Below are 26,583 nucleotides of genomic sequence, written 5' to 3'. Positions count from 1 at the left end.
GGATTACAGGTGTGTGCATCATCATGCTTGTGCTTGGCCTTGTGATGGATTTTATCCCCTAGTCATTTAGGTTGGGCAAGTAACATTCTGTTGTGAATTATAAGGTGTATAAAGGAAAATTTATAAATCATGGATATTCAGTTTAAGGTGGTCCAGGGGCTCTTAGGATAGGCTCTTGTACAACATTTGGTTTGGGGCTTAACACTAGCTACCTACTCTATTTCACCTATGAGTGCAATCACTTAAAACCATGCAAGACTTTTTGTAGTATTACCACCTGTCAATGGCTTTGGATTCCACAGACAAGAACTATGTGGATCAAAGTATATGGTATGGAAGAGATCCAAGGTTCTTACTGCCACTTCATGTCCTTTATATCCTGCCAAAAAGAGAATACATGAAGGAGGGAGGAGCAAGGCCTGTTTCAAAGTGGGTAAAAGCAGACAGGGGTCTAGAACCCCTCTTTTGTAGTTTAGACCTGAAAATTTTAGTGCTCCTTTTTGTTGAACTGGAAAATACCTTTTTTGCCAGAATAAACAGGAAGATAGCATCTTCCTACATTCTAACAACATGCCCTCAGAAAGGCTAATTATTCTGGAAAAAACAGATAATTATTTATTTATGTCAAAACCAAAATTATCTCTTTTTTTCTGGCATAGCAGATGATGTGCTTTGGCATCTAGATGTATCATACTAGCCAATGTCTCAGCAGGAAAAAAATAATCTTTCATTATTTGGGGGAACACTTGGTGGTTAATACCCTTTGGGCTAAAGTCTAGCTAAAATGAAAAATTCTCCAGAAACAATAGAGTTAGTTTATAGTAGGTGTAGACCTTTAGTTACTTGCAGCCCACAGTTACCTGTTTCACAACTGGCACAATAAAGGGACAAATATTTATGATTCTTCCTATATGAAAGATCCAGACTAGGCAGATACATTGAGACCAAATGTAAATGAGAAGTTACCAGGGACTGGAGGGAGGGAAAAGTGGGAAGTTGTTACTTAATGTATACAGTTTGGAGTGATGAGAAACCTAGTGGTAGTGGTTGTATAGTATTAATATAATGCCATTGTATACTTATGTACAAAAAATAGGATGGTAAATTTTATGTTACATATTTTACCACAATATTCATTTTTATTTTGGGGACCAGAGATTGAAAGCAGGGGTGCTTTACCACCACTGAGCTACATCCCTAGATCTTTTTTTCTATTTTGAGAGAGGGTCTCCCTAAATTGCCAACTTGGCAATCTTCCTGCCTCAGCCTCCCCAGTCTCTGGGATTACAGGCAGGCACCATTGCACCTGTCTTTACCATAGTTTTTTAAATTCCAGAAATTTATTCTCTCACAGTTGTGGACACTAGAAGTCTCAAATCAGGTGTCAGCCAGGTTAGTTTCTGAAATACCAGCAATTCTTGAAGCTTTTCTGCTTGTAAATGCATCACTCCATTCTCTGGTACCATCTTTATATGGCACTCGCCTGTTTCTGTCCCAATTTTATCATTAGCCATGTTGGATTAATGTCCCCTCCCCCAAATCCAGTATGACCTCATCTTAATTTGATGACATATACAAGGACCCTACTTCCTCACTCCCTTCAGTGAGGTGTATTTATTTTCATGTTTTAAATAGTTTAATTATTTTATGATTTTAATTCTGTATGTTAAATGCACTAGTGGAGATACATGATGGGGAATATTGAGGCGGGTCATGGGGTAGGGGTGGAAGATATCATAGAGGAACCTCAGGTGAGGCTGGAGCTATATATTAAAGTAGCTCTTAAAGTGTGGTCTCTAGACCAGAAGCATTAGCGTCACTTGGGAACTTTATAGAACTAGAAATCCTTGGACCCTGTTAGAGAATCAGAAAATATGATGTTGGGGCCCACCAATCTGTTTTACAAGACCCTCCAGAAAATTCTGTAAAAAAATGAGAATGACTGCTTCTAAAGAATGAACAGTTCCATGACACTTGCTGACTCCCATGTAGACAATGTATTAAAGAGGACAAGAGTGGATGTAGGGAGACCAGTGAGCAGGAAGTTGCAGTTCTAGGCAGTGGTGATAAGATGGAGAGCAAGAGGTTATACTTGGGAAATAAAATTAGTAGAACAATGGAACTGCCTGGCCTAGGGATGGGCCGAAAAGAGGAGAGGTCAAAGATAACTCATATTTGGGTTGGGTCCAGGATGGTCTTCAGATTTCAAGTGTGAGTAGCTAAGTGAATGGTAGTATTTATTACCATAGAAATTGTAGAAGCATGTATTTAGAGGGGAAATAATGAGTTTAATTTGGGATGAAGTAAATTTGAGAGGCCTATGAGACATTCAAGTAGAGATGTTCTACACACAGTTGGGAATATGGTTCTAGACTAGAGCTTGTGGCTAAGCTTTAGGATGGAGAGTGATGTGGATATCATGAGCACATATGTGGGAGTGGAAACTCTGGGAAATATAAAGGAGTGTATTAGGGTCCTCTAGAGGAGCAAATCAACAAAGAAGTATGATTATAAAAAGGGGATTTGTTAGATTGGCTTACACAACCAGAAGCTGGATAGTCCACAATGACCATCTGCAGGCTGGAGAGCTGGAAGAAACCGTAGCTGTGCAATCCAAGAGGCGGAAGCCCCAGAACAAGAAGGATCAACAGTACTACCCTAGTCCAAGACCAAGGCCTCTGGAAACTACCTGGAGAATCACTGGCAGAATCCCCTTTGGAAGAATGAAGAAGCGAGAGTTTGATATCCTCATATGATCAAAGCAGCAATCAAGAACCCATTCAAGAAGAATCGAGCTTGCATCTGCATCTGCTTCTTTGTTCTTCCAACTTTTATTCCATCCAAGCCACCATGATATTGGGTGCTGCTGCCCATGCTTAGGGAGGGTATCCACTTCAGTTCACTATCCCACATTCCAATCATTCCTAGACACACCCTCATTCACACACTCAGAAGCCTTTTTTTTTTTTTTCCAGAAGCCTTTTAATCATAGGCATCTCTTAAGCCAATCAAGACAATTCAAATTAACCATTACAGGGAGGGAAATAAAAGGGAGGAGAAGTCCCAGGACTGAATCCTCTGGGAGGAAGAATAGGAGCTCAAAACAACACAGAGAAGAAACAGTGATCTTTTCATTGCTATAACCAAAATACCTGACAAGAACAACTTAGAAGCCAGGCATGGTGGCACATGCCTGTAATCCCAGCAGCTGGGAAGGCTGAGGCAGGAGGATCATGAGTTCAAAGCCAGCCTCAGCAACATAGAGAGGCACTAAGCAACTCAGCAAGAATCTTTCTCTAAATAAATTATATATATGTATATATATAAATTATATATAAAATATAATATATATATATATATATGTATATTTCTAAAAAGGGCTGGGATGTGTGGCTCAGTGGCTAAGCACCCCTGGGTTCAATCCCCAGTACCGAGAAAAAAAAAAGCAAAAAGAAGAAAGTTTATTTTGCATCACAGTTTCAGTGGTGCAGTCCATCATTTGTCAACTCCATTGCTCTGGGCCCAAGATGGGGCAGAACATCATGGTGGAAGGGAGTGGCAAAGGAGCACTACTCTACTTATGGTGGTCAGAAACAGGGAAAGTGGGGAAAAGGCCACAGGAAAAATGAACCCTTCCAGGGAGTAACTGTAACGCCCCATCTCCTCTAAGTCAAGCTCTACCTGTCTATAGTTACCACCTAGTTTTAGTCCTTTCAAATTATTAATCTGTCAAATAGATTCATCCACTGGTTAGGTTCCAATTCTCATAATTAATGTTTTTGCTTCCTACTCACACAGATTTTGCAGGACACCTCATATCCAAATCTTGACACCAGTGATGGAGGAAGAAAACTGTAAGGTTTTCTTGTCCCCCCTCTCCCTGAGGTTTGTTATTTCATACTTCTAATGTTGGCAATTTTTTAAATTCTGTACAAGAAATAACCTTTGTACATTTCATTTTCCACAACTAGGACATGAAGGTAGGTGTTGCTGTTATCAACAGGTGGATTTTTATTTGTCTTCAGTGATGGCAGCTTTCTTTCTTTTTTTCTTTTTCTTTTTTTGCAGCACTGAGGATGGAACTCTGGGTCTTGCACATGCTAGGCAAGTGCTCTACCAGTGAGTGACATTCCCAGCCTGATAACAGCTTTCATTGGCATCTCCTATGCTAATCTTTCCCTCCTGAATCTTGGATACTAAAAGTCCAACTAAAGTTTGGTTCTTAAGTGGACTCTAAAGCTTTCTTAGAGTGAATATTCAGTCTCTTCTTTCTAATCCTGTGTGTATAATTTTTAAACCTTTTTTTGTAGATACGTGAAAGAGGCCAAAGAAGCAACTAAAAATGGAGATCTGGAAGAAGCATTTAAGCTTTTCAATTTGGCAAAGGACATTTTTCCCAATAAAAAGGTGATGAGCAGAATCCAAAAACTACAGGAAGCCTTGGAGGAGTTGGCAGAACATGAAGATGATGAATTTACAGATGTGTGCAACTCTGGTCTGATGCTTTATCGAGAGTTGTACAACCAACTCTTTGAGCACCAAAAGGAAGGTGTAGCTTTCCTCTATAGCCTATACAGGGATGAAAGGAAAGGGGGTATCTTGGCAGATGATATGGGACTGGGGAAGACTGTTCAAATTATTGCTTTCCTTTCTGCTATGTTTGATGCTTCACTTGTGAATCATGTGCTATTGATCATGCCAACCAATCTCATTAACACATGGGTAAAAGAATTTGCCAAGTGGACTCCAGGAATGAGAGTCAAAACTTTTCATGGCCCTAGCAAGGATGTACGCACCAGAAGCCTCAATAGGATTCAGGAAAGGAATGGTGTCATAATCACTACATACCAAATGTTAATCAATAATTGGCAGCAGCTTTCAAGCTTTAATGGCCAAAAGTTTGTGTGGGACTATGTCATCCTTGATGAAGCACATAAAATAAAAAGTTCATCTACTAAGTCAGCAATATGTGCTCGTGCTGTCCCTGCACATAATCGCCTTCTCCTTACAGGAACTCCAATCCAAAACAATTTACAAGAACTGTGGTCTCTATTTGATTTTGCATGCCAAGGGTCCCTACTAGGAACATTAAAAACATTTAAAATGGAGTATGAAAATCCTATTATTAGAGCAAGAGAAAAGGATGCTACCCCGGGAGAAAAAGCCTTGGGATTTAAAATATCTGAAAACTTAATGGCAATTATAAAACCCTATTTTCTCAGGAGGACTAAAGAAGAAGTACAGAAAAAAAGGCCAAGCAACCCAGAGGTCAGACTTGGTGAGAAGAATCCAAGTGTTGATGCCATCTGTGAAATGCCTTCCCTTTCCAGGAAAAATGATTTAATCATTTGGATACGTCTTGTACCTTTACAAGAAGAAATATACAGGAAATTTGTGTCTTTAGATCACATCAAGGAGTTGTTAACAGAGACACGCTCACCTTTGGCTGAGCTAGGTATCCTAAAGAAGCTGTGTGATCATCCTAGGCTTCTGTCTGCACGGGCTAGTCGTTTGCTCAATCTAGGGAATGTCAAATTTTCTGTTCAAGATGGCAATGAGGAAGAAGATTCCTCAGATGTGGAACACATTCATCATTTAACTGATGATACATTGATGCAAGAATCCGGAAAAATGATATTCTTAATGGACCTTCTGAAGAGACTGCGAGATGAAGGGCATCAAACTCTGGTATTTTCCCAGTCAAGACAAATTTTAAACATCATTGAACGCCTCTTAAAGAATGTGCACTTTAAGACATTGCGTATTGATGGTACAGTTACTCATCTTTTGGAACGAGAAAAAAGAATTAACCTCTTCCAGCAAAATAAAGATTACTCTGTTTTTCTACTTACCACTCAAGTAGGTGGTGTTGGCTTAACATTAACTGCAGCTACTAGAGTGGTCATTTTTGATCCAAGCTGGAACCCTGCAACTGATGCTCAAGCTGTGGATAGAGTTTACCGAATTGGACAAAAAGAAAATATTGTGGTTTATAGGTTAATCACTTGTGGGACTGTAGAGGAAAAAATATACAGACGACAGGTTTTCAAGGACTCATTGATTAGACAAACAACTGGTGATAAGAAGAACCCATTCCGCTATTTCAGTAAACAAGAATTAAGAGAGCTCTTTAAGATTGAGGATTTTCAGAACTCTGCAACCCAGCTGCAGCTTCAGTTTCTGCATGCTGCTCAGAGGAGATCTGATAAGAAACTAGATGAACATATTGCCTACCTGCACACTCTGGGGATAGCTGGAATCTCAGACCATGATTTGATGTACACATGTGACCTGTCTGATAAAGAGGTGTTCGATGTGATAGAAGAATCTCAGTATATTCAACAAAGAGTTCAGAAAGCTCAATTCCTTGTTGAATTTGAGTCTCAAAATATGATGGAACAACAAAAAACTGGAAATGAGGAGACTTGGGTAAGAGCACCTGTGTTTCCTTCTCAAACAAAGAAGAAATGCCCTGAATTGAACAAACCACAGCTTAGGGCTTCTCTTCTAACTATTCATTCTACCCAGGAAGAAGATATCAGTTTTCAAATGGAGAATATAAGCATTAATGATCAGTCCAAAGAGAGTGAGCCACAAGATCTTTCCAGTGTAAAGATGAATGTTACCATGCTGCAAGATAATATGAACCCACATGAAAGTACATTTGATGCTGACTCTGCAGTTACATTACCCGAAGAGTTGGGAAGTGTTGAAGGAACTTGTACTGACTCACTGGGAACAGCAAAAAACATTGCAACAGAAAATGAGGCTCTGCAAAAGGATGCATCACAAGAGGGGCCTAAGCAAGAGGCACTGCAAGAGAGCCCCCTGGGAAGTTTTAATTATTTACTTAGCCAACCCATCATAGCTGATCTTGAGCCAAATCTAGTTCTACAGGATGATGAGATTTTACATGACTGTAATCCCTGGCCCATAACAAATGAAAATAAAAATGCAGAATCAAATGCATCTGTTATTGAAATATCTGATGACTCGGTGGCATCCAGTAGTGCACTGCAGAATACTCAAGGAAATGAGGCCAAGTCAGAAGAGGAACCTTTATCATCTACATCACAATATGCATGTGATTTCAATCTTTTTCTGGAAGACTCTGGAGACAATAGACAGAATAGTCAGTCTTTGGAGCACGTTGGGAAAGAAAATAGCTCGTGTGGCTCTGTAGTTAATTCCAGAGCAGGGTCTGTGGATAGCAGTTTGGATCATTCTAATAAGAAAGATGATGAAGCAGAAGAAGTAGTAGTTAATGTTAAATCCAGAAGCAAAGCTAGAAGGATTGTTTCAGAGGATGAGGATGAGGATGATTGTTTTGAAGGTACTTCAAACATGAGTCCATTCAGCACATCTCCCTTTCAATTTTCATCTGTGAAACAATTTGATGCTTCAACTCCCAAAAATGACACCAGTCTATCTGGAAGATTTTTTTCACCTAAAATACCTGATAGTGTAAATAAGTCTATAAACTCAAGGAGATCCCTGGCCTCTAGGAGGTCTCTGATTAATGTGGTTGTAGACCATGTGGAAGATATGGAGGAAAGATTTGACAGCAGCAGTGAAACAGACGGTGCTGAAGATGATCTGGAAGAAGAAAGTGACGAATCCTCAGAGCATAGAGAAGAGGGTCCTAGAGAAATGCTGTCTTCAGAAAATATGTTCATTGGGCTAACTGTGTCCAAACCACTAGACACTAGCTCACAGACCTCTACTGGTGTCCCCAAGCCTTTGTCAGATGAAGTGCTGGTTGATTTGCCCCAGGACAAGTCAGTGGAGGCTGCAGATGACTATGAGACTCTTATAGCTCGTGGAAAAGAACTAAAAGAATGTGGAAAAATACAGGAGGCCCTAAACTGCTTTGTTAAAGCACTTGATATAAAGAGTGCAGATCCTGAAGTCATGCTGATGACTTTGGGTTTGTACAAGCAACTTAATAACACTTGAGAATGTCATAACCTGTCAAAATGAAAGTGAATATAAGAAAATTTTGTTGTTCCATCATTGGGTTCTTTGGGAGCATGAAGCGTTTATGCTTAAGAAAAATCTCAAGCAACTTTTGCTTCTACTCCCTGGTTTGCTCTTATATTCTGGTTTCTGAGCATGAATTTAATATTTCCTCACTTGAGTATTGTTTTATTTTTATTTTAGGCATCTACAAATTTTACTGTTTGTGTTGTTTTTTGTTTTATTAATTGAAACTTTCTAGAGAAGTTTTGCAAAACTATTCTAGCTACTTTATTCTGAAAGGGATCACCTTTGTATATTAGTTCAGATAAGAAAATTAAAATGGTTTTTTTCTCAAGTGTTTTCTTTTCCACTCACTTCTTTCACTGCGATGATACTGGCAAATGCATATGGAGACTCGTTAGTTTAGCAGGAGCTTGTCATTGGCATTCCAAATCTGAGCCATCCCTATTATGTTGTTTATGTTTTCAACTTAACACAGCATAAGGTACCTGTGCTGGAATTCTTCCTCACTAGTTGCCTGTCCTGGAGTCACATTGCTGTCCATTTAGTGGTTCTTCACTCACCATCAACTATGTTCTCCTTTTCTCTAAACCAAACACCTGCATGTGTGTGTTTTGATGTGTGCCATCAGTCTCTCTTTGGGTTTTAGACTGGAAAGAAGTTCAGTTCCCCCTGAGAAACAAAAAGTACAACACAGCATAGCACTCTACACTGTCACCAGAGAAGGTGGAACTATCATTTATCAAGTACCTACTGTGTACTAGACACTACACAGGTTTCTTTCTCATTTAGTCCTTACTATAATCCTCTGGGGTACAGGTAGGGTGGCACTTAACATTTTGCAGTTGAAACTTTTCTAAGGCTCAGTGAGGCTGTGACCTGTCCATGGTGATACAGTAGTAAGGCATAAAATGTATTTTTAACTTGTATTACCAAATGAAAAGCCACTATAATACACTGAACAGTTTTTAACTCCTGATGCTTCTGACACTAAATGTGCGGGGTCTCCACACCAAGCCATTTTTCTAGTTCTCTGCAGACACCAACCAGGGTCCAACAATTCAATTCTGACTCCCCAGAGTTTGCACCAGACTCTGCGGTTTGTAGGGTTCAGTTCTACAAGACTGCCTTAGCTTCACAAGGCAGTTGCCAAGTATTCAGTCTTCACGTTTACCCACACTTTATCAAATGTGGCTACAAATCAGGAGTTTCTGACCCTCTCCAAGTTCAATAAGTTGCTAGAACAGCTCACAGAACTCAGGAAAACAATCTATTTACTATCACCAGTTTACTATAGAGAATATAACTCCGTTAACAGCCAAATAAAGAGATGCTTTTGTAGTAAGGTATAGGGGAGAGTGCACAGAGTTTCCATGCCCTCTGGACACACTACCCTCCCAACGCTTAGATGCATTAACCAGAAGCTTTAAACTCCATCATTTAGGGGTTTTATTTTTTTCAATACTGGGGATTGAACCCAGGGCCTAGTAAATGCTAGACAAGTGCTCTATGGAGCTACATCCCCAGCCCTTTTTGAGACAGAAGGCCCTGTGTTGCTGAGGCTGGTCTTGAACTTGTGTTCCTCCTGCCTCAGCCTGCCCAGTCACTGTGATTAGAGATGTCTGCCACCACCCCAGCTCTGGAAGTTTCCTACGTAGCATGATTGATTACATAACTAGCCACTGATAACTGACTTAATTTTAGCCTCTCCCCTCCCTAGTGGTTGGGGTTAGGTGGAAAGCCCCACTCTCTAATCAAGCCTTGGTCTTCTGGCTGCTATCCCCCATTTCGGAAGCTATCTAGGGGCCTCCATCCACCTAGTCATCTCTGTATAGTAGCATACACAAGACATCACTATGGAGATTCTACAGGGTTTAGGAGCTACAGGCCAAGAATCAAGGACAAAAATCAACTTTTTTTCTTATTGAGATGATTCTTACTATGTTGCCCACACTGGCCTTAAAATCCTAGGCACAAATGATCCTCCTCCCTCAGCCTCCCAAGTAGCTGAGACTACAGTGGCATACCACCATGCCTAGCTAAAATATTATATCACAAAATTACTTGTAAATTATGTACATACACAAGTTATATTAGAAAATATTACAGATACAAGTTTGAAAGATAAAATGAATTTAAATTTTTTTTTTGCATTACTGGGGACTGAATCCGGGGGTGGGTACTCAACCACTGAGCTTTTCATTTTGAGACAGGGTCTTACTAAGTTGCCTAGGCTGACCTTGAACTTGTGATCTTCCTGCCTCAGCTCCCCTAGTCACTGGAATTATAGGTGTGCACCACAAGGTACAACTCAAATTTTAAATTTAAATGTTATTTATTGATATGAAATTTTTATTAAAAGCAATTACTACTAATATATTAGTAATGTGATTGACTACACAAAAATATATTTTTTTATTGGGGATTGAACCCAGGGTTGCTTTACTACTGAACTATATCCCCAGCAGTTTTTAATTTTTGAGATAGGGTCTCACTAAGTTGCTTAGAGTCTTGCTAAATTAAATTGCTGAGGCTGGCCTCAAACTTGTGATACTCTTGCCTCAGCCTCTTGAGTCACTGGGATTACAGCTGTGTGCCACTGTTCCCAGCTAATTTTGAAAACATTAACAACATTTGTGAGTCAGCGATTCAGTCTGCATCTAAGTCTAGCTCACTATTTCCCTGTGTATTTTCCCACCATGATGCAGGTGAAGAGCTGCACCTTACATCTTTTTCAATCCTTTCCTCAAGCATACAAATGTGGAAATTCAGCTAATAAATTCCTCTTTCCTGATATACAAAACAAAAGCCCACTCAGGAGTTTTCACCTGCAGTGAAGTAATTGTAGGATCCTATATCCATTTGATCTGAACAGTAAGCCTTAAAATTCAGGTGTATTTCTCACTGAAAATGCAAAAGAAAATTTTTGGTGGTGTTGGAGATGAACCCAGGGTCTTATGCATGGCTAGGCAACACTCTACCACTGACACACACCTCCAGCCCATCAAAATGCTCTATTTGTGTACTGTGACAATTTTTGTTTGGGAAAAATACACATGGTAAAATATTAAAAATATCCGCGGCAGGGATTTTTACCCCTGGAGTTCATGGATAGAATTCAGGTATCTGGATTTGGGGAAAAAAGTTATATCTTTCCCCACTACTATGTATCTGGAATTTAACATTTCCTTTATGAATGTGATACCTGTGGCCTTGTCACTAATAGAAATCACATTGATTTCATAATTACTGCAGATATTTCAAATAAACATTGATAACCATCACTAAATTCACTGGTTGGAACTGGGGATGTTGCTCAGTCAAGAGTGTGAAGTGCGTGTTTAGCAAGTGCAGAGGCTCTGAATTTGATCTCTGTCACCAAAACAAAATAAAACGCAGTTTTTAGACCCACCATTAGATATTATCCAAAAAAGAGGCATAAATACACCTATTACAATTATTATTATCATCATTATTATTATTGGTACTGGGAATTGAACCCAGGGTTGCTTTATCGCTGGGCTACATTCCCCAATCCTTATTTTTTTACTTTGTGACAAGGTATTGCTAAGTTGCTGAAGCTGACCTAGAACTTGTCAATCCTCCTGTCTCAGCCTCCTGAGTTGTTGGGATTACAGGTGTCTGCTAGCACACCCAGGTACATATTATGATTTTAAATTTTTCAATTACTTTATTTCATTGTAGTTGGCATCTTTCTTAATCCTATGTATTTATTTATTTTGTGGCGCTGGGGATTGTTGTTTGTGGCACAGGGTTGTTCTACCACAGAGCTACATCCCAGCCCTTTTTATCTATTTATTTTACAGTACTGGGGATCAAACCTACAGGTGTTCTACCACTGAGTCACATTCCCAGCTCTTTTATTTTGAAACAGGGTCTCCTTAAGTTGCCCAGGCTGGCCGAGAACTTGGGATCCTTCTGCCTCAGCCTCCCAATTAGCTGGGCTTTCAGGTGTGCACCACCATTCCCAGTCTATGTGTTTTACTTTATGCATTTGATCAACATTCTGAGAAAGGATCCATAGGCATGGGCAAACTGCCAAATGGCTATATGGCAGAAAAATGTTTAAAACCTATGATCTAAGGCTATAAGGGCAAAACCCTCTTACCCTCTCAACTCCCAGTTCAGGACTGCCATTCCCAGAGACAGTCTATGTACAAGCAAAAGCAGTGTGTGTGTGTGTGTATTATGGTGTACATATATACATTTATAACTATATATATACATATATATATCTCTAATATTTTAAACTTATTTTAGTGCTGGGAATGAAACCCAGAGCCGCCTTGCACATGATAGGCAAACTCTACAAATGAACTACATCCTCAGCCTTTTCAAATTTTAGGACAGGTTCTTGCTAATTTGCCCTGGCTGGCCTTGAATCTGTGTTCCTCCTGCCTCAGCCTCCTGAGCAGCTGGAATTACAGGTGTGACCTACCATGCTCAGATTTATTTTTGGCAGTGCTGGCGATCAGCATGCTAGACAAGCATTCTACCACTGAGCTACATTCCCATTTTTTTTCTGCATACTAGGAATTGAACCCAGGGGTGCTTTACCATGAAGCCACATTCCCAGTCCTTTATTTTTTGGTACTAGGGATTAAACCCAGGGGTGCTCTATCATGGAGCTACACCCCCAGTTCTTTTTATTTTTTATTTTGAGGCAGGGTTGTAATAAGTTGCTAGGGCTGGCCTCCAACTTGTGACTCCTGCCTCAACCTCTCAAGTAGCTGGGATTACAGGCATGCACCACCAAACTTTGCTTTATGTTGTTTTTAAGATAGTTTCTCTTATTTGAAGCTATATATTCAAGTAATTTCTTTGCCTACTATTTGAACATCTCTATCATACTGGTATTCACTGGGGAAAATTTCATGTATGCATAAAGCTGCTGGGATGCTCAGAAACTTTTAAAATGGGAAACTTCAGTCTCTAGATTAAATTGCCATTCTATATAAGTTGGTGCAATGTAGGGATAACATCAGGTATAAGTGAGGGAGAGAATGCAGTGTTAAATGCTGTTGATGCTGGGCATGGTAGTAAATGCCTGTAATCCCAGCAACTTGGGAAATTGAAGCAGGAGGATCACAAGTTCAAGGCTAGCCTCAGGAACTTAGTGACACAGTCTGAAAATAAAATAAAAAATAAAATGGGCTTGCAGTGCAGTTCAGAGGTTCAGTGCTAGGTTCAAACAGTCCCAGTAGTGCAAAAAAAAAAAAGAATTATATTCTTGGTGTGGGAGATGTAGCTCAGTGGCAAAGTGCTTACCAAGCACGCACTGAGCATGTGCAATACCCAGTACTGCAAAAAAAGAAAGAAAAAAGAATCACTGTTAAGCATCACATAGTTGTAGGACTGGGGATATAGCTTAGTTGGTAGAGTGCTTGCCTTGCATGCACAAGGCCCTGGGTTCAATCACCAGCACCATCCCTACCCCAAAAAATCATAGTGGTAAAAAAAGAAAAAAATAATTTGAAGAAAAAAATAAAAAATAAAGAAAAAAAAAATCACAGTGTAGCTAGGCATGGTGTTCCATGCTTATAATTCCAGCTACTGGAGAGGTTAAGGCAGGAGGATGGCAAGGTCTAGGCCAGCTCCAGCAACTTAGACCCTATCTCAAAGCAACTGAGTTCAATCCCCAGTACTGAAAAGACAAAACAAAAAAGAAGCACATGGTTGTGTGAGGTTTTATTTTTGAAGTACTTTATGTTATTTTTATGCTTTTTTGTATGACACAAATATGGCATTTTATTTATTTATTTATGGGGGTGGTTCTGGAGATTCAACCCGGAGGCACTTTCCCAATGAGCTACATCTCCAGCCCTTTTTTTTTGAGACAGGGTCGCACTAAGTTGGTTAGAGCATCCCTAAGTTGCTAAGGCTGTCCTTGAATTTACGATCCTCTAGTCTCAACCTCCCAAGCCACTGGGATTACAGGCGTGCACCACCATGCCCAGCTCAAATGTAGCATTTTTAATTTTAAAAATATGGATACATAGAATATTGGTCCTAGAAAGGAGAGTCAGAATGTAACCCACACTCTGAGGTTGAGGGAATGCTGTTTTCATGCTGATATTTGTCCCATTAGCTAGCACTCAGTGAATGGCTTAGTCTAGTGAAAATAACCCATGGAAGAAATAAGTGCCTTTTCCATGCAAATAGATATTTATTTAAAAAGAAAGGTTTGGAGAAATTATGTTCCATTGACTGGATGAAGGCTAAGAGACAGTGGACAACGTTCAAAGTCATACTAGCAATGTGTATGTTGTTAATAAATAAAATAGAAAAAAATTAAAGTGTTAATGTTGAATGGCTATAATATGCCCTGTTCTCTGTTAAGACAATGGAGCTGATAATACCTGTCCTGGTGGATCAGAGTTCACTAGTAAAGGAGTGTTGCCCAGGAACTTCCTGTATGATCCTCATATATGAATTCATCCATTTGATGCCCAATGTTTTCAGTTGCATGAATAGTGTGACCTGAGATTTGGCTCTCCTAATGATGATTTGTGAATAAATTTACAGGATACACTGAGAGGTAAAGTCATTCTGGGAGGAATATAAATACAGATTAAAAGGATTCCACTTGACTTATCTTCTGAGAATTATTGAATGAATACTGACTGTAGTATATACTAATCTATATCAACCCTATTTTGTCTGTACAAACTCACACTGACAGTTCATAAAATACAAGGATTATTCATTACCTTTTAAAGAAATAAAATTTATAAGACTTTTTCATATGATTTTATTTTCTCCCTTCAACCATAATAATATGATATCCAAATTTTGTCTTAACTGGTGGATCAGTAAACACAGGTTTATCCATCCCACTTACAGGCAATGCAAATGCTGCTTCTTGAAATGGTCCAACCATGGACCCTCTGGTCATCCAGCCCAAGTCACCCTAAAAAAACCCAAAAGACACATGATATCAAATGGTCATGAGAAGGAAACAGTTCTACAGTAGCTTGAAAGAGCTTTCCAACATGAACAGTATGATTACTAGGTTTATTTTTTTACCTTTTAACTTGTTCTTTTTAGTTATACATGACAGTAGAATGTATTTTGACATATCATACATACATGGAATATAACTTCCCATTTTTGTGGTTGTACATGATGCACAGTTACACTTGTGTATTCATATATGAACACAGGAAAGTTATGTCCCATTCATTCTACTGCCTTTCCCATTCCCATCCCCCCTACTAGGTTTAGTCATCTAGGTTATGTAGGAGTGAGTTCAATGAGGACAAATAGGTAGAAGTCTAAATCTAGACTGAACACGTAAGCACGCATAGTATTGCTGGGCTTTAAAGTTAGCTGTTTGGTCATGCCAGGTTTAGACATAGGTGACTATTATTCAACTGTTCACATGTTGGACATCTGAACATCTTCTTTTATTTGGTAGTGCTGGGCATCAAACCCAGGTTTTCTGTACATGCTAAGCCCATGCTCTATAGCTAAGCTACAACCACAGGTCCTCATATTGGTCTTTTTTGTGTTTAAGATCTTTAAACCAAGATCTGAATAAAAGTAATAGAAGAAATTAAGAAATAATCCTTACTTTTGTGTTTACTCTGTGGAGGTCAGAAAATTTTAAATAAGAGCAACATACCCCTTGCCTGGCTTTATCTTCACTATATTGTGTGGCCACTTCATTGAATCTCATTCCAGACTTTAACTTTTCCATTGCTTCCATGATTTTGCCATGTTTTTCACATAGAATGTGTCTAACCTACAAAGAAAAAGCATGTCTTTGTAATACTTGGAGACTCAAAGGATTCCTCTTAGTATAACAGTTACATTTGGATTCATCTCATCAGTTAAAAACAGTTTGTGGAAAATGAAAATCCTGCAAGTCTGCCCAGATGGCTGACTGCCACAAATACATTACAACACTACCTCAGAACTCTGATTTTGGATGGAAAATGGGCATCTCCCTTCTTTCACCATGTATCTCAGTGGTAACAAAAAGAAGAAACATAATGGTTGGCAGCTTTGGTCCTGGCATCCAATCCCAACTCTGTTGTATGACCTTGGGCATGTCTTTAAATCTCCAAATGTTTCCCCCCATTTGTGAGCTGAGATAATAACAAGACTTATGTGTTCTCCTTGGGTTGTGTAGATTGCAATAATGTAGCTAGCATTCAATAAATGCTATTATTTCATCAGAGTGGGGAGGCTATAAAAAAGCTCACCAGGAAATAGTTCCTACCCAAAGGGGCCTAATGTGTAACAGCCACCCCACAATTCAACACTCTGAATTCAAAGTGTCATGTGTTGAATATTAAGAATATTCATGTGGGGCATGGTGGTGCATGACTGTACTCCCAGCTACTCAGGTTGAAGCAGGAGGATCACAAGTTCAAGGCAAGCCTGGGCAATTTACCAAGACCCTGTCTCAAAATAAATAGGGCTCTGGATATAAATCAGTGGTAGGGAATCCCTGGATTCAAACCCCAATACTCTGCCCCCACCACAAAGAATACTCAACACAGAGTGGGAGATGTAGCTCAGTGATATAGTGCTTGTCTAGAATGCATGAGGCCCTGGGTTCAATCCATAGTACTGTAAAAAACAAACCTCAACAGTATAGAAACATTCAATGTGACCTGTGTTTGCATAAAGCAATGGTTTAAAAAAAAACTCTATATTCCTAAAATATTTTGTCATTGTATCTATTTTGGAGAATTTCCCATTTTTCAAAAAATCAGTTTTTTGTTTTACTGGGTATGGTGGTTCAATGCCTATAATTTCAGTGACTCAGGAGACTGAGGCAGGAGCATTGTAACTTTGAGGCCAGCCTCCACAATTTGGTGAGACCCATCTCAAAAAATTTTTTAAAAAGGGATGGGGATGTAGCTCAGTTGCACAACACCTCTGGGTTCAATCTCCAGTACCACGAAAAAACCAAACCAAACCAAACAAAAAAAAACTAAAAGCAAACAAAAAACCCCCCACAAAAAAAACCCATAATCATTTGTTTCACACTGGAGGTGATAAACTGGGGTACAGGTGAAAGAACTCTCCCTCTTAATTTACAGACAAGCAAGCTAAGAGTGTCTTTAGGGTTAACTACAGATATTGGGGTGATGAAGAGTATCCTGTCCCACTGGAATAAGTTTCTGACTAGTGGAGCTGAACACAGCAAAGGAACAAATGTGTTGAAAAGCAGGGCTTGGAAAGGCAAACTTCTATAGAACGTGTTCAGCATTACCCAAGGGAGACAGGGTAAACAATCTGAAGAGACAGCCTGTTGGGGGACAAAAATGGTTCAACAGACCTCAAATTGACCTGGCTACAACAGCACCTACATAATAGCACCTCTCTTTTTGCTTCCACATTTAAATGAAGCAACCTTCTGATTTAACTAGTTGTAGTAGTGCACATAGCACTCATGATCACAGACAGGGGACACTGCCCACCATTTTATAAGGGAACAAATACTCTGGTTTGGACAGTGTGACATAGTGAGTTTTTAAGACCCACAGGGTTTGTAAGTGTGATGACCGACTGCAATTCTATAACTGCATCTTGGAAGAGAGCCAAACCACAGAGTTCAGGAGCAATGAGCATGGATAAGGTGGCTGAAGTTGTGTGTGCTTGTGAGATTACCTAAGGAGGTTATACAGGATGAGAAGAGAAGAGAATAAAGCTGAAGACAACCTTGGAGAATATCAATATCTATGCAACAAGCAAAGAAAGCACAAAAAGCATAATGAAAAGGAAAGGGCAACCAGGCATAGTGGCACATGCTTGTAATCCCAGCACCTTGGGGAGCTGAGGCAGGAGGATCTTGAGTTCAAAGCTAGCCTCAGCAACAGTGAGGAGCTAAGCAACTCAGTGAGACCCTGTGTCTAAATAAAATACAAAATAGGGCTGGGGATGTGGTTCAGTGGTTGAATGCCCCTGAGTTCGATCCCCAGCATCCCCCCCAAAAAGGAAAGGCCAAGTAGGTAGGAGAGAAAAGTATGTTAGAAACCAAGTAAGGGAAAAAAAAGAGATGAGGGTGTAGCTCAATGGTAGTACTTGCCCAGCATACCCAAGCCCATGGGTTCTATCCCTAGCACTGCAAAACAAAAACAACAAAATACAACACAGGAAGAAGTTTCAAGGAGGAAATGATCAACAGTGTTAAGTGCTGCAGAAGGATTAGGTAAGAAGTACGATAAATTTAGCAATGGATGGAACAGGTGATGGAGCTCAGTGGTAGAGTGCTTGTCTACATGCATGGGGCCCTGGGTTTGAATTCTAGCAACACGCACAGACACACACACACAGAGGAATGACTGATCAATGTCCTTAGCAAAAGAAGTTTCAGAAGTGCAAAAGACAGGCCACCACAGATTGACTGAGGTGGCAATATGAAGTGGGAAGGTAATTATCATGTTGGGCACTCATAACTAATTTAGCTCACAAAGAAGAAAGGGCTCTAGTTAGAGGAAAAAGGTTGAATATGTAAATATTTTAAAGATTCCTGAGCATATTTTCAGAATGAAGGGAAGGATCCAGTAAAGAGTGAAAGGGTGGAGACAGAACATAGACAGGAAGGTAGAGATAAATGAAGGAGCAAGACTTGGTCTTCAAAACACCATGTGAAAAATTAGCTTTAGCCAGGCACAATGGCACACGCCTGTAACCCCAGTAGCTCAGGAGGCTGAAGCAGGAGGATTGCAAGTTCAAAGCCAGCCTGAGCAACTCAGCAAGACCCTGTATCAAAAAAATAAAATGAAATAAAAAGGACTGGGAATTTGGCTCATTGGTGAAGTGCCCGTGGTTCAAAAAAAAGAAAAAAAAAAGAAAGAAAGAAAAATTAGTTTTAAAGGAAAAAGGGTGAGGTTTGGGTGAAGATAACTTTGTTGATGGGGGCTAAAAGCCAAGGAGTTCTTGATTCCTTATGAAAACATTAAAATATCATTAAATAACTGATAAATTATTCAATTTAATAATTAAAACAAATTCAATTAATTACCCAATAATAATTATTAAAATGTTATTGTGAAACTAATAAAACTACTTAAAAGTTATCAGGTACTTAATATTTGCCACACACTGTGCTAAGTGCTTTACTTAAATTATCTCATTAAATCCTCACACCAACCCCATGAGAGTATAGCAGCATTTCTCAACTCTGGTAGCATATTCAAATCACCTTGAGTGCATCTAAGAAAGATATTCAGGTCCAGGCTCCACTCCAGAGATTAGGATGTAGTCAGTCTGGGGTAAGCCCCTAGGCTCTTCAGGTGAATTTGATGCACACCGAGGGTTGGGAAGCACTGGATAAAAGTTATCTGCTGACTGGCTGGAGCAGGATGGTGGACAGCTTGGAGTGAGTGGTAAAAGACTGAGCAGCACTGGGGGCCTAACTAAGGTTAGATGCCAGGTACTAGTGGTCCCAATCCTCAATCCCCTATGGGACCCTCCAGGAGGACCCAGCAGTTCTGGGTTTAAGTACCAAGAAAGTAGATCACTGGATTAATCCTGAGCTGGGTAATTTGGAGGTGGATGCAGTGAGATGACCAAAAGGAAAAGAGTTAGTGCTCCTCAGTCCATGGATTGAGCCCTTAGATTCAATTTCCAGTTCACAAGAAATAGAGAGGACAGAAGAAACATGAAATCTGAGAGAACATGTGGAGAGCAGAGTGGGTCTGAGGGCCTGGAATTTGGGAGAAGAACAAAAAAGGAAAGGGAAAGAAGGAATCTGTGGTCAGCAGGTAGGTCTTAGAATCTGTAGAGCTTGTACTGACACAGGGTAGGGTGTGGACACAGGGGTGAAGCAATCAGAGGATGTGGAAGGAGCAGAGACTAAAATCTAGAGGGTCCCAGGATATCTTCCCTGCTGAGGCCTTTGAAAATGCTGGAAACAATTCAGCTGCCCTTTAACAGATTAGTGGTTAAACATACCATCAGCAGCAGCAACACTTCAACATCATCAGCAACACAAAGGAACACACTATTGATACACACAACAGCTTGAATGAAATCTCTAGAGCCCAAAAAGTTACATTTAACACTCTTGAAAATTATAAAGTCACACAAGTGGAAAACAGATTAGTTGTTGCCAGGAGTTAAGAAGTGGGTAGAGGAAAGGGCAGGAAGGAAATGGATTAGTTATCAATGTTCACACTTTGAGGTTCTTGGGTGATGATAATGTTCTTTGTTTTGAATGTATCAATGTCAATGTCCTGGCTGTGCTATTGGACTCTAGTTTTGTAAGATGTTACTACTGTGGAAAAGAGGGTAAAGGTATTATTTCTCACAAGTGCATGTGAATCTACAATTATCTTAAAAAGAAGAATAAAAAACTTAGCCTGAATCTACTTTACTACCAAATTACATGCCACTCCTTTCCATATACCTTGTGTATAGTCATACTGGAATTAATTTCTCTACAGAGGGTAGGGTTTTTCTTTAAATCCACTAGCAATACTTCTTTGGTTAGGGGGTCGTAAAAGTTCCATTTGAGATGAAAATTGCATAGCACCAAAATTACCCTAGAATATCCTTTATGAAGATGTTATTCTAGAGACTAACACATCAACTCTCATTAGCCCAACACCTGGGTCGAGAAAGTGACCACTTCTTCCGCTGAACATCAGATGAAGTACCTGGGTTGTATTTAGGGTCCATGTTTTATGAAAACTTATTTTGGAACACCAGGATCCCACTTTTCATGACTGGATGTCCATACAAGAATGGAAGACAACAGCAAAAAAGCAATTGTCTATCTCCTTGCTGAATGAATGAATGAATCAAATTAAGACTCCCAAACCCTAACTTAAACATGGGAATTGCCTTGTTACATTGCAGTAGTATAGTTCTCTTTCCAGATTAAATTTTCTCATGGCAGACACTCTTCTGGGACTAGGTTAAGTACTTGACGTAATATTTGCTGATTGTCTCCCACCCATTTTTATGGTGAAGGCCCTGGCTTATAGCTCTGCAGTGGGGGAGCTTTCTAATGACACCTGCACCATTGCTTGTTTATTCAGCAGAGGTGCCTTTTGGCTCTTATCTAAGCTCTCAGTTTCAGAGAATATTTCTTTTCTTGAATGAAATTTCCAGAAAATTATGCTGAGTGAAAAAAGTCAATCCCAAAATGTTACAGACTATATGAACTTCAATAAGGAATGCTCTAGGGTAATTTTGACTATATGCAATTTTCACCTCAAATGCTGACTTTTATAAGCACATAACCCAAGAGACTCTCCACTGATGGCTTTAAAGAGGCATCCTGTCCTCTCTAGAAAAATTAAGTCCAGTGTGGCTATATATGAGGTATATGGAAAGGAGTGACATATAATTTGGTAGGAAAGTAGATTTAGGTTGAGTTTTTTTTTAATTGGGCTTTTTAAGATAATTGTAGATTGACATGCAGTTGTGAGAAATAATACCTGTACCTTTTGCCTTCTCTCACTGAGAAGATCTAACAATGTTTTAAGGAACCATACTAAAGTATGAAGAAGTCTGAGTAGTGATGCACACCTGCAATCCCAGTAACACAGGAGGCTGACACGGGAAGATCACAAATGCTCACATGTGAGGATCACAAGTTTGAAAGCATCCTGGGTAACTTAGCAAGATCCTATTCCAAAATAAAAGTTTTAAAAAGGGCAGGGGATGTAGCTCAGTGGTGGAGCACTCCTTGGTTCAAATCACAGTATCACAAAAAATGAATAAATAAAAAATAAAAGCATGAAGAAATTCTAGATGTCTGAGAAAGCATTTGAGAAAATATTTAAAAGGAATTTTTTTTTTTATAAGCAAGACTGGTCTTTATTTTCTAATTGTGTCACCTTGGTTTTATGTCAACATTAGGTTAGCCTCTAAGAATGAGTTAAGCATATTGTGTATGTGTGTGTGTATGTGTGTGACTTATATTTAACATGGAGAAAAGGAACTAGTGAATTAACTCACCTTTACTGCATTACCACCACCTTTGGGTCCCTGAGCCTTCTTGTCAGCAGTGTCACACCCAGAGGCTGCTCCACCTTTAGAGATGACAGGTACTCTTTTAAACTGCACCTTGGTATTCACAGAAAGCTCCAACATACAACACAAGTTGATACTTCTATCATAGCAAGAAACTAAAAAGGGAACTCTGCCAGAAACTTTACTACATCAAGCTAAATGAAATATGTGACTCACCTTTCTTAAAACAGAAAATTCGTGCCCTACATAGGCACCACATGCAGAATGGATACATGAATGAATGTGCTAATGGATGAACAAAAGTTTCAGAACTCGATTTTCTGGACCCAATTTCCAATCCTGCCTTCTAAGGGCAAATCCCTAAACTCTTGTAAGACTTCTAATAAGTACTGCAACTATATGTTGAGCACTCACAATTCCAATAAGAAAAAATTTCCAATAATATATTTTAAATATATTTGACTAAATATATATTCATATCTAAATTCCCATAGTCTATTACATTGCCTATTGATGCCTTCCTACAAAAAGTCACTGATATTTAGATTAATAACCACTGGCAACACCTTATATTTTACTGTGAGAGGCTGATGTTCCTAATAACTATAGCTGGATTAAGTGTTCAGTTAATAAACATTTCCTAAGAAATTACTAATTTCCAGGTACTGAGGGGTACATAGATGAACAATCCATAGGAATTCACATTCTAGGGAGGAAGACAGATCATTTCAGGAGAATGCAGCAGGCAGAAAGGCAGTTATGGCCAGAAGGTTGTGGAAGCACAGAGGGACATTTTATTCAGGCAGGGAAGGCTTCCTGGATGAGCAGGAGCTGAAGAAAGAAGACAGGAACCATCCAGGATGGGGGAAACAGCATGTGTAGGAAATTGTACAGATGAGGTCAATTTAAGGTAGGAGCACTCTCAGATGGGCCACCTAGGAGAGGGGGCTTAAAATCAGGACATGGGGATCTTTGGGCATCCCTAATCCAAAAATCCAGAATCCCCTGAAATCTGAAACTTTGTGAACACTAACACAAAATTTCAGATTTTGGGACACTTCAAGTTTCATATTTTCAGATTAAGTCTATGTAAACATTCCAAAATCCACAAAACTCCGAAATAAAAAACACTTCTGGTCACAAACATTTTGGACAAGGGACACACAACCTGTATCTCCAATACCCAGCACAGTGCCTGGCACACTATAGGTGTTTAGTAAATGTTTAATTAAACTGAAAACCAGTTGGGCATGGTGGCACACACCTGTAACCCCAGCAGCTCGAGAGGCTGAGGCAGGAGGATGGCGAGTTCAAAGAGAGCCCCAGCAACAGCCTCAGCAACTTAGCGAGGCCCTAAGCAACTCAGGGAGACCCTGTCTCTATATAAAATATAAGATATGACTAGGCATGTGGCTCAGTGGTCAAGTGCCCCTAAGTTCAATCCCTAGTACAAAATAATAATAATAGTAATAACAATAATAATTATTATTACTAACTAAAAACCAAAATACTGACCACCAAAAGTCTAAGAAAATGTTATTAGTAAGAGTTTTATTAAGCCAAACTCTTAAGTTGCTATGTCTTCACCTCTTTTTTTCTTTTGGTACCAGGGATTGAACCCCGGGGTGCTTAACCACTGAGCTACATCCCCTGCCCTTTTTATTTTTTGAGATAGGGTCCTGTTAGGTTGCTAAGGTTGGCTTTGAACTTTCTATCCTCTTGCCTCAGCCTCTGGAGTCACTGGGATTACAGGCATGTGCTACTATATCCAGCTGTATTCACTCCTGAATGCTGATACCTTCCAGTTATCCCATTGTCTCCTCTCCTGGAAGCTATATCTTCTGACTGCCAACTCACTCCCTTTCATTTACTGAGGACTCTGGCCTCAACTCTGGCTTCCTCTCCATTCTCATTCCTGCCATCATCTTGGGTGATTTCACCATCTAAATTGAGGAATTTCATTCAACAACCTATCTTCCTCCTGAATGCACATGCTCTCTAATCAGGTCACCTGTCCCAGGGGCACATAACAAAATTGTGCCACTCACAACTAGTGGTTCAGTCTCTGTTTACAACCTCCTGATTGTCCAAGCTTTCTCATACCTGATTCTATCACTAGCTGCTTGACTTTGTAGAATACCACCACCCCGCTGCTCCCACCGAGTTCCCTTATCTTGCTAAATTACCCTAGACTATCAGACTTCTCCTCCCCTTCCCAGGCTGGACCCCATGCTTGATCATCTGAACTGCATTCCCAGTGGCACCCTTATTCCCCTTGTGTTGCTATCCTCCTCTTATTTATTCTTATTGGGGATAGAACCCAGGTGTGCTCTACAACTGAGTTACAATCCCTGACCCTTTATATTTTTAAAATTTGAGACAGGGTCTCACTAAGTTGCTGAGGCTGGCCTTGAACTCGTGTTCTTCCTGTCTCAGTCTCCCAAATACCTAGGATTACAGGACATGCCACTGCACCCTGCTGCTATCCTACTATTAAAATTGCCCAACAAAACTTGGACTGTGGCTCAAGGCTACCCCTGGTTCTTTTTGATCTTACATTGTGCCAGCTGGAAGGCACTAGGTAAAATTTGAATGTGTAGATTGTCTTTTACCAATTCATGACTTTCAATCTGCCGGGCTCCCAGCCCTGAGGGCAATCCTTTTACTTATGTTTCATTTCCACTCCCAATACCACATTCCTTTACAACTCTCTTCAAGAACCACACCGAATCCCTGCACCCCACCCCCCATCAGTCTTAAAAAAAAAAAAAAACACTCTAGCTTTCCACTTTATTAAGAAATTGAAAGCATAATCTAACTTCACGCCTTTCCCCTTACTGGCTCCAATTCTTACAACAAAACTGTCTCTTTCTATATGGGCTCAAGCCTGCAGTGCCACTTCTATTTAAACATCAGCTGCTCCACCTCAGTCCTAGGCTCCATTTTCTCTGAAATTTCACTTTTCTGTACTTTGAACTTTCACCCTACTGGATCCTTCACCTTAGCCTCACTCACATTATCCCTCTTCTGATGAAACAAACAAAATAAAACTGTCTCCTAATTTTTTATCCTCCTCTATCTCCCATCCCATTTCTATGCTTTTTCAATTAAAATTTTTGAGAGAAGTCCACACTGATCGTCTCCAACTAATCAATTCCCTGTCAGTCTTCTAGTCACTATGATCTGGCTTCTGCCTTTCTCATTCCAATGAAACCACTCTTTCTTAAAGTCACCCTTAAGTCTAAAATAGTATTGTTTTCAGTCCTCTTCTCATCTGGTGACTCTGTGTGCTTGACAGATCATACTCTAGTCTCTTGGGCCTCTGGGATATCATTTTACCGTATTCCATTTATCTTTCCCTCTGATTTCCCTCAGGCCACCACCATCTCTCAGCAGGACTACCAGAACAGTCTCCTTACGCGTCTTCCTGACCCTTAACCCACCTTCTTAACTTAACACAGCACTCTCCATGATTTGGTTTTTGTTTCTGTCTTCATTCTCACCACTTGCCATTCTGTCTTGATTTTCTGCTCCAGGAACACTACATTGCACAAACCAAGCTGTTTCTCACCTCTGCTATTCCTGCTGGACTCGCTGTCAAGAATGCTTTGACCTATCTATTGCCCATCTTGGCCTGCCAAACTCAACTCCAGGGAGTCTTCCGTTCCCTGTTAGTTTCCAAAATATCTGATACATACCTCTAAATGCCACATTTATTACAGTATATTATGGTTACTATACTTCTATCTTCCCCACTGCTTTTGGAGTAAGAGTAGCGATGTGTACCTTATTTTTATATCCTCGCACTGTGCCTTACACATGTGTTCAAGTGAAGAATGAGTCCTTCCTTCACGGTGGGCACGTCATTCTCTAAGCATTAAAGGGAGCCTTAAGGACCATCCATATAGGTTTCCTTTAATTGCTGTCTTCTGATGAGATTACACTTTACAGCTCTAATAATACCTTGAAATAGCAACCCCAAGTCATTGCTTCTGAGGAACCATTCCTACCAGCTTCTACTACCCACTAGGACCAACCCTGAAATGTACTCCAAAGTGTTTACCTAAGTTCAATAGCCCTTCGTCCACTTATCCTTTCTAAGCCTCGCCGGAGGAGCTCCTGAGATAATCTATGGCAGCTCTGTGGGGCCACTGGCCACTTGCTGCCTTCGTCGAGGACCCTGAGAATCGCCTGTCCGTTCATTCCCCTCTCCTCACCCGTCCCCATTCTCCCTGGTTATTTTGAATGATCTACCTTTCCCCCCTTTTCCACTTTTTCCTTTGGGCGGCATCTTCGAAATTTGCCGTTGAACTCTCAACTGCTGTGGTATCCGTAAAAGCCCCTTCAGGCCCCATGGGTATGTCCTAAACAATGCCTGAAAGCGGCACCGTAGCCGAGCCTTTGTATCGCGGTTCCGGAAGCAGGCATAGCTTGGGGCAGACCCAGTCCTTTAACTCTTGGACCAATAGGGCTAAAGATTTTTGACCAATAAGAAGCTGGGTGCCGGGTTGAGGGGGCGGAGACAAAGGTGGGGTTGGGGCGGGAAAGCCCGCCTCTGCGTTTTTTGTTACTTCTTCAACATGTCCTTATTTGCACCAACTCCCCCGCATCCCCGCCCACTTCCTCTGCGCGTGCGCAGTG

At 40.2% G+C, this 26,583-nt stretch overlaps 2 protein-coding genes across 3 annotated transcripts in view; one reads left to right on the top strand and one right to left on the bottom strand.

Annotated features, from left to right (window-relative positions):
* Ercc6l (ERCC excision repair 6 like, spindle assembly checkpoint helicase) overlaps nucleotides 1–8,308 on the top strand; it is a 28,425-nt gene extending 20,117 nt beyond the window's left edge. The window contains exon 2 of the mRNA XM_047537161.1: nucleotides 4,311–8,308. Within this exon, the coding sequence (XP_047393117.1) occupies nucleotides 4,311–7,956 (3,646 nt within the window). The 3' untranslated portion in view covers nucleotides 7,957–8,308. The remainder of the gene's footprint in view (nucleotides 1–4,310) is intronic.
* A 6,427-nt stretch (nucleotides 8,309–14,735) lies between these two features.
* Nucleotides 14,736–26,319, bottom strand: Pin4 (peptidylprolyl cis/trans isomerase, NIMA-interacting 4). Of its 2 annotated transcripts, none has more exons than XM_047537163.1 (4): nucleotides 26,197–26,319; nucleotides 21,928–22,001; nucleotides 15,626–15,745; nucleotides 14,736–14,911 (listed from the first exon to the last, which is right to left on the bottom strand). In XM_047537163.1, exons 1-4 carry the CDS (start codon nucleotides 26,231–26,233, stop codon nucleotides 14,753–14,755), a joined length of 390 nt encoding a protein of 129 aa, XP_047393119.1. In that variant the 5' UTR covers nucleotides 26,234–26,319; the 3' UTR covers nucleotides 14,736–14,752. The 2 variants fall into 2 exon arrangements, with proteins under 2 accessions (XP_047393119.1, XP_047393118.1); XM_047537162.1 differs by lacking the exon at nucleotides 26,197–26,319 and adding an exon at nucleotides 22,159–22,223.
* Between the last annotated feature and the right edge of the window lie 264 nt (nucleotides 26,320–26,583).

This window comes from Sciurus carolinensis, chromosome X, assembly GCF_902686445.1.
Source record: "Sciurus carolinensis chromosome X, mSciCar1.2, whole genome shotgun sequence".
Lineage (NCBI taxonomy): Eukaryota > Metazoa > Chordata > Mammalia > Rodentia > Sciuridae > Sciurus > Sciurus carolinensis.
Note: the sequence above shows the minus strand (reverse complement) of the source record. Positions and strands in the feature narration are given on the sequence as shown.